The following is a 9,158-nucleotide window of genomic DNA, read 5'->3' on the forward strand; positions in this document are numbered from 1 at the left end:
CCTCCGCATCACTATGTGTCTTCGACCTTCCGAAGGCATCGGACAGTGACTCACTCACATGGTCAATCAAGGAGATCAGCGACATTAAGGCACAGTTCAAAGCAATTGAATCGACGGAATGGAAGTGTAATGAGTATACACTAGTATAAGCACTACTTTGTGCATTACCAGACTTCTATGCCCCGCTCTCGCAGCTCATCCTCCATAGCGCTGATGCGAATGCTGGGAAACTGACACTTGAAGGTGTTGTTAATCAGATTCGAAACTCTGAACAATACTATGCGAGTTTTAGGGTCAGACAACCCACACGCACACCATTCAGCTATGGCAGCTAGAGCAGCCAAACCAGTGAAGTCTGCTGAACTGTCCAAAACCAAAGGAACTCGACTGCAACCAAAGGTGACAAGTGGGAGCTTTCATGGCGCTCCACATGTGGCTTCTGCAAGCTGCACAGGACATATTTGGCACAATTGCCACACTCAGTCTAGCAAAGACAGATTCCCCAAACACATCAGCACAGGTTTCCTCGTCGACCTCGCAGACTGCTGATCCTCCAACTCCTGCTCTAGCGCAACGTAACATTGTCCCATCATTCCTTCGCCTACCCATACACGAAGCCAGCCTATCTAATGCGAGCAATAGTTCTTTCACCTTCCATGTAGATTCTGCTGCAACCGCACATATGGAGTCGGACCACTCTCTTTTCACACGCTATTCTCCCTATAACCCACCTTTAACCATAAAACTTGCCAATAATGATGTTGTTTTCGCTCCGGGCTGGGGGGTCATAAGGTTAATGATCGACAATGGTGCAACATGGGAGCCTATTGAGCTACCATTCTTACATGTTCCTGATCTACGATGGACTTTGATATCTGTTTCAGCGCTCGCATCAGAGGGTGTTTTCTTTGAAACTGATGCCAAAGGAGCTGGCATGCACCGTGCAGACGGCACCACTATTGCGCGAGTAGATTGTATTGATGGACTGTACTATCTTCGCACGAAGTACAGCCGCGACCACACTGCCCTCGCTACCAAGGCTATGTCAAAAACCCCACTATCACTAGCTGTTTGGCATGCACGTTTGGCCCACACCGCTGATACCACACTGCGCAAAGCTGAGAATGCAGTCACTGGACTTGTTTTCACTAATGATGGACCAGATCAACCTACTGAAAGATGACGCTGATCACATTAGCTGTCAATCAGTGTTTGATGGGAAAACATAAACATTTTTCCTTCCCATCACAAGCTCGCCATCGCGCTACTCATATTGCGGAACTTATTCATACAGACGTCTGGGGACCCATTGATACTGCAACTGCATCTGGAGAAACATACTTTGTTGCCTTCACTGACTGACTTCTCCCGCTACTCGACAATCTACCTCATCAAACGCAAGAGTGACGTGTTTTCTCGCCTACGACAATATGTTACTTGGATCGAAAACCAATCGGGTCAGCAAGTAAAGCGTCTGCGTAGTGACAATGGGGGGAAATATATCTCCAGTGCTGTTGTTAATTTTCTGCATGACAAGGGTATCGAGCACGAGCTCACAATGCCATACACTGCAGAGCAGAATGGCGTTGCTGGAACGAGGACACCAAACTATTGTCATACGTGCCCTGAGCTCACATCATCAGAGTGGTTATCCTCGATCGTTCTGGGGATATGCCATTTTAAATTCGGCATATATCAAGAATCTTCTTCCGTCATCAGCTATTGAAGAAAAGACACCTTTCGAGCTTTTCCATGGATATCCATCTGATGTCTCACATTTGCGTCCTTTCGGTTGTCTTGCTTATGTACACATCCCTGATGCAACACGACACAAGTATGACTATGTGTCGCGACAGGTGTTTTCTTTTGGGTCACATGAAGGACACTGGCTATTTGTTGTGGGATCCAGCAGCACGCAAGACTGTGCAATCCCGTAATATTCATTTTGACGAGAATGTCTTGTATGGAACTCCTGACTCAATGATGTCTCTGCTTGTCAAACTCTATAATCAACATATTCAAGTATGAAAATCTAGCAGTACATCAATTGCGACAGCAGAACCAAAAGAAGATTCCAGGGATGATCCAGATGCTTTGGTTCCAGAGATTATCATTCAAACAACGACACCAGGACCAACTGTTTCAGTGGGAGTTCCATCGCTCGTAACCCCTGAACCATCTGTCAAGCCATTCCTTCCTTTCCTGCGACCTGATGATAATGTGACAGACGCCACAATGACACCAAATGAGGGGAATGTACCACAGATTGCTACAATTTCAGAACCTTTGCTGTGACGATCAACTTGTCAATGTGTCGAGGCCACACTCCCTCTCCCACGTTCTGTTGCAATCCCAGCCAAATCTAATATTCCTGTCAATCGACGATGGACATATGTACCAATTGACATGCACACAGATACTGAAGATCGGGATGATGAGTCATCAGAGACCAATGTTGAACATTCTGCAATGCTAGTATCTCCTCCAAGGCTCATTGATGGATGAAAACAACCCCCGCAAACATTATCTCAAGCATGCATGTCTACCGAGGAGTCTGCTTTTTGGGAAAGTGCCATGATCGAAGAACTAGCATCACTACAGGAAAAGGGCACAGGCACTCTCGTTCCTCTTCCTCCTGGTCGAAAGGCAATTGGTTCACGCTGGGTATATGCCTACAAATATGATGAAAGTGGTCGGATTGTTCGCTACAAGGCTCGTCTTGTTGCGCAGGGATTTTCGCAAGTTGAGGGCCTTGATTACACTGAAATATTTGCACCGGTTGCAAAATATGACACCACACGTGCATTTCTCTCAATGGTAGCAAAATTTGATCTAGAGCTTGATCAAATGGATGTCAAGACAGCATTTCTTAATGGCGAACTTGACGAGGATATATACATGCGCCAGCCTCCTGGTTTCGAGGATCCTGTGTACCCAGACTGGGTTTGGAAACTTTTGAAAGCTATTTATGGCTTGAAACAAGCTGGGCGCCAGTGGAATAAAACCCTCGATGATTACTTGTGGAAGGAGGGATTTGATTTTGTGCGTAGTAACACAGACTACAGCTTATACGTTCTACGTAAAGGCGACAAAACCATCTGGTTGCTCATCTACGTTGATGACATGTTGCTCGCTTCTAACTGCAGGCAGTTCCTAAATGGTTTCAAGAGTGTGCTGAGTAAGCATTTTGAAATGATGGACCTGGGAGAAGCACACCATTTTCTAGGAATGCACATTATATGAGACCGCCCCAAATGACTCCTCCAAATCAACCAAACTGCCTTCCTAGAACAAATCCTCACCGGAACAGGAATGTCAGATTGTCGCCCTGCATCCACACCTCTAGTACCAGGTGTTTCATTATCCAAGAGTACAGCTCCTCTCACCGACACAGAGAAACAACAATTCGCACTCCTCCCATATGCTCGCACTATTGGTGAACTCAATTTTGTCATGCAGGTCAGTTGTCCTGATATCGCATATGCGGTATCCACATTATCGAAGTTTTTAAGCAATCCTGGCGCTGAACATTACCACCAGCTTCATCATCTACTTTGCTATATTCGCGGAATGGCCCACTACTCCCTGTCTTTTGGTCTATCTGACCAAGGCCTTACAGGCTATTCAGACTCAGATTTTGCATCTGATAAGGACAACAGTCGGTTAATTGGTGGATACGTCTATTACCTTTTTGGCTCCCCCATTAGTTGGCGATCCCAGAAGCAGTCTATAGTCACGACATCTTCGACAGAAGCGGAATATATTGCCCTCTCGAACACTGCACAGGAACAAATTCATCTCAGTCAACTATTGCATGATTTTGGACTCGACCCATTGCTCATCACACCGACTACTTTATATGGAGACAATAATGGGAGCCGCGCCTTGACAAAGAACCCTCAATTTCATGATTGCACGAAACACATACGTGTTCGCTATCACTTCATTTGCGACCTCGTCAATGATGGCTCTATCATTATTCCGTATATACCCACACATGATATGGTCGCTGACATTTTCACCAAATCACTCCCATGGAAACTCTTCCACAATCATCGCTACTCTCTCGCTCTTCGTTCATCCACCAATGAAATCCTCACGGACTAGTTCTACACGCGTATCCAGGTGATATGCGTTTGAGTGGGAGTATCACAATACACTCTTCGTACATATCTATTTTACATACTTATACACCTGTTATACATGTTTTGTTACTTTTCGTTCTCCGTCTCAATGATCCTCTAATACTGCGCGTCCATTGTTTCCATCCCTCAGTCTTTCCAAACTAAAGACTGAGGTGAGCCTACTGATTATGCCTCTACATATATACATACTTACGAACGGTACTTAGCTCTCACTTACTCGTTTCCTAGTCCAAGTCTCGTCACCTCGTAACATCATTCATCGTGTCGATTCGACGATCTGGAACTGAGATCATGCTACGGCTTATGGCTCACGAACCATAAAGGTTGTAAAAAAGAATACCGATGGCGAGCAAGCATAAAACTTCGCTGCTGTATTAACATCTACCCATCGCGGCGGCTCTCTGCCTAACCTAGTCAGTTCACCAACTTGTTTCTGAGTAGGGCGGTGAAAAATAATTGACCAGTAAGGGTGTGCTGACTTGCAATTGGTGAATAGTTCTTCAATCGTAATTTGGTTTGAATATTAGTGAGCTGGCATCCGTTTTATTCGCGAGCATCCGAGTCCGCCAGAGTGTTGGAAGAACTCCAACCGGTCTGGCAAAATGATTCAAGCACATGAAAGTTCCATTTTGCCAACTGGTCCGGGAAAATGTTTCAAGCACATGAAAGAGTTTGGCTGTACCAAACACTGATCATGTATTAAAGCCAACCTGCATGGTGTCTTAATAACCGAGGGTCTTATATAAAGTCGTGTAAATGTAATGACACCACAATTACACTTTGGATAAGACTGCTTGCCAGTCCTCGATTAACACGGTCTACGACTTTTCCTATTTCGTGGTAGATAACGTGTGAGTTCTTGGGAGGCTCGCTAAACTAATCTTTTTATAAAGATCAACCTAGCCGGAGCTTTACTTTTCTTTATTGAAACTCAAATCTCTTGTCTAGGAATAAGCTTCTAGACACGTAATTTGGTTTCTGGAATGTATTTGCCTAGGAAATCTCCTTCTAGGCTCTGGACTTGGATACTGGAACTAGTGAGACGTGGTCTCAAATATACAAAATATGACCAAGATCGCTTGGTCTATGGACACCTGACTGTGAGACAATGGTCTCAAATATACAATATATGTTCAAGATCGCTTGAACAAAGGGGACTATAACTTGACCAAGATCGCTTGGTCTATGGGACTACTAGTGAGACGTGGTCTCAACAATATGATAGATGACTAAGATCGCTTAGTCAAAGGGCACAGAGCAATGAGACAAAGGGGTCTCAAAGACAATATATATGACCAAGAACGCTTGGTCTATAGCACTAATAAGTTTCTAAGGTAAGAAACTTATAATCTCAAGGGAATTCTTTTCCCTGCACTTGTCTCACTTCAAAGGGACTAACTTTGCAAGTGAAATATCTGAGAGGCAGATTGCTACAAATGGGAGATCATATTTTTTTGGGGGGAGAATGGGCTCTCCTTATATACATTTTGTGTGGGAAAGTAACCTAGGTTCACAAACAATAAAAAATAAGGAGGACCAATCAAAATATTGGGTCAAACCCAATAAAAGAATAAAATACAAGTGAAAGATGGAGCTATGACATCATTGTGGAGCAGAACATTCTGGAATGTGGAGTAATGACATCATAATGACATCAAGAGTGACATCATTGTGGAGCAAAAGATTCCAGAACCTTCCATGAGTGAGTCAGAGTGAGTCATTGTGGAGCAGAATATTCTAGAAGGAAATGACATCATGAATGATGTCATTGTAGAGTAGAATAATCTAGAGCTTGATGACATAATATCTTTCAACAGAATACCTGCAGGAGTATCTGTGGAGTCTTATGACATCATAATGACATCATACCTTATGGGTACAATTTTATGAAGTGTCAGGTGAGTCAAAGCATCCTAATGAAAAAGTAAAGTAAAGAAACACTAGAGAAAAGTAGGTAGCAAAAATAAGACAGTTGGCAGGAATTGAAACACAGTCAAAAAAATAATGCAGTTGGCAGGAATTGAAACACAGTCTTTTTTGGATAGGTTTTTTTATTGGCTTTGTACTTTTCTCTATGGTTTTCTCTAGCCAAAGTGAATAAGCCAAAGGCAAGGCTATACCTTAACCTTCATTTCCCTTCTCACATCAACTAGGTCTAAATGTGATTCCCATCTCACATTAGACTTTTTCCGTCAAAACGTATTCAGATCATGAAACTTGGGGAAAACTGGAAATATGGACCATGGTTTGAAACCGAGGTATGGGTTGACTAGTCTGAGGACTAAGCTAGCAGACTTTATCTTTTGAGGGTCACCTAGTATTCATGTCCATGCATGATTCCCACATCATGCAGGACAACGGCCCAGAAAACACCATCAACTATGAAATCGACTTCACTTGCCACTATTGTCCTATCTGCAGCAGTGATGACTATCGCATCTGATTCAGCTACATCACCCCTCCACGATCCCTGCTCCCCTCCTAGTGAGTACTTTGCGGCCTACTACGCGCAGACTGCATACTTACGGTTATCCACAGATACATTGCAGTGCATATCGGGCACTGTTGGTAGCGATTACGGTATTACGTGTGGACCAACATCTACAGTTGAGTTTTATATGTTATGTTTATGCAAAGGTTGCTGTCGAATACTACACAGAAAGAGCATAGACTGCAATGGTGGCACCAGGCCGCCATCATAGCTAGAAAATCACCGAGATACTTAGTATGGGAAGTGAGATCTTGCGTATTATGTAATGTCGAATTATTCAAGTTCTTTGCTTTCCTCGCTTTGGAAGACAGCCAATACCTGAATATTGAATACCGATGGAAAGCAGGAATATATATCAAAGCATCTATCTGGATCATCACAACACCTGCCTGGTATCCTCATCAGTCGCTCCAAGCTTTATCCTACGAGCCAAAAAAAAACCCAGTAAAGTCGCGTCTGATCATGCATAACCTCAAAGGAAAGTGCATCTGATCTAATTCTTTTCTTCCCACTACGGTGTTCCCTACTGGGGACCAGGATAAAATTATGCACAGTGAGATCACATCTATTTAACTTCTGAGCATCCTCCACTAGTGTTGTCGGAAGAACCCAGGAGTTTCGCCAACCGGTCTGACAAAATCTTTTGTGCCTGCAGAATCACATCAGTGAATTCATCAGTCCTTGATATGGTAGCTGTGGGATCTATAGAGGGATAAAAATCTTCTTCAGCAAAATAAGTCAATTTATAGGGTGAAAAATTTGATATGTTAATACATAGGCATAGATGTTTGCAAATTTAGAGGACTGTGGGGAGTTCGTGACAATGTCATTATTATTTTACATGATAACCAGCAAGGGTTGGTAGTCAAGTTGTGTTCTCCCTGTTGAATGTTCTTGATTCCCCCAACTTATGTTTCGAATTACAATGCTATTTAAGACTTTATCATGACAGGTAGCGTTAGCAAGGGTCAGCGGTTGGAAATTGGTATGTGAATTTGTGACTACATTGTTACATGGCACCGTCACAGCCTGTGCGCAATAGTAGGTCAATTGTCTCATACTTGCTGAGCATTCGCACTTTCTTTGATTGAGGTCTTCGATTGTAAGGTCATTCAAGACTATCTCGCAGCACGCATATTTTGCAATCGTCTTCAAGTCTATATTCATGTGGCGGTTGTGATAATGTTGGGATGTTTCGTCATCACAACTGACAAGAGATGGAAGGGTACTCCGATAAACTTTGTTGAGCAATGTCACCCGACTTCATTGATGCTTGAAATAGAAGGCTATACACAATCTTGCCATGGAGAGTGGCTTTGGTGTTTTCAATCACATGCAGGCCTTTGTGAAAATTGCCATGAAAAATCACGACTTTACCCAATCGCAGTCAATAAGGCATGGAAGGGGTACTTGTGTCAACCCCTTGACAGTCCTCATTCCTAATTCTCCACATCCTGGCTCATAATGTCATTTAAGATGTCTCTGGCAAAGGTGATACAGCTCCCAGATGATCCTGTGGACATTTTTTCTCCACCATGAAGTCACGGGAGCCTGAGTAACTTTGGTACACATATCATTCGTAAAAACGCCGTGACAGTACAATGGTGCGGGTAGTATAGTAAGTGAGCGCACAATGATCAGCGGCAAAGAAGTTCAAGTTGAAGGTGGGTCACATGTTATTTTAGAAGGAAAAATCATCGAATTCATCCCTGTCATCCTGTTCCTCGTCACTCGGGCTGGACCCGTATTCACACCCTTCATCTCCAAGTTCATCCTCTCCATCTTCATCTAATTCTTCAAGCCCTTCGTCGTTGTTATTGTGGCCATCGCCAAGCTCGTCACATCCTTCAGAACATTCATCATCACTGTGTTACGACTTGGATGGTATCTGTTGGCGACGCTCAAACAGAGCTTGTGTCGTCAACGGTCTGTGGACGTCCTTGGGCTAGCCCAAGGTTAGGGGTCGTACTTGGCGTGTCTTCGGCAAGTACGATTTGACGCCTATGTCCAAATCGGGTAGCTTATGTCACGCGGGTGCGAGACGATAAGCTAAATCGGCCTAGGCTTACGACACCCGAAGGTTAATCGTAAGGATCGTCGTTAATTAGAAGGACAGAAGTCCGACTAGTTAACAGGGGCTTTGTTCGTCGACGAAGTCGATGAGCAAAGGTCGAGACTATAGGCTTATCCGCGAAGAGCAGATAAGAAGATAGAATATAGACTGCTGGCGAGGCAGAAGGATCACTCTGGTGAGAGTAGGAGGTCAAGAACCAAGTAGATTCAAGTTAGGGAATATGGTACATGGTAGCGAGTTTATATAGAGGACAGGGGACGTATTAGTGGATGATAACTCGTACTACCGGGAGAGGCAATCGTCAAAGGGTAAGACCATAATAGGAAGGCACGTTCGATCTAGGTAGAACGTGCTGGATAAGAAAATGAGTCAGAGATCAGAATGAGAAGTGAAACATGCAGGGGCACGATCGTGCAGCTGCGGATCTAAGTATAAGTCGCATGTGCGA

The 9,158-nt window shown here is 43.8% G+C and overlaps 1 protein-coding gene across 1 annotated transcript; it reads left to right on the forward strand.

Annotated features, from left to right (window-relative positions):
* Positions 1-712: 712 nt before the first annotated feature.
* Positions 713-1,006, forward strand: EDB93DRAFT_1073164 (uncharacterized protein; the record flags this gene model as incomplete). Its single annotated transcript, XM_041445005.1, has 1 exon — positions 713-1,006. A coding segment is annotated over one exon (294 nt), but the record flags the coding sequence as incomplete, so codon positions are not given.
* Positions 1,007-9,158: the final 8,152 nt, after the last annotated feature.

This window comes from Suillus bovinus, assembly GCF_016758785.1.
Source record: "Suillus bovinus strain UH-Sbo-P2 chromosome Unknown EDB93scaffold_449, whole genome shotgun sequence".
Taxonomy (NCBI): domain Eukaryota; kingdom Fungi; phylum Basidiomycota; class Agaricomycetes; order Boletales; family Suillaceae; genus Suillus; species Suillus bovinus.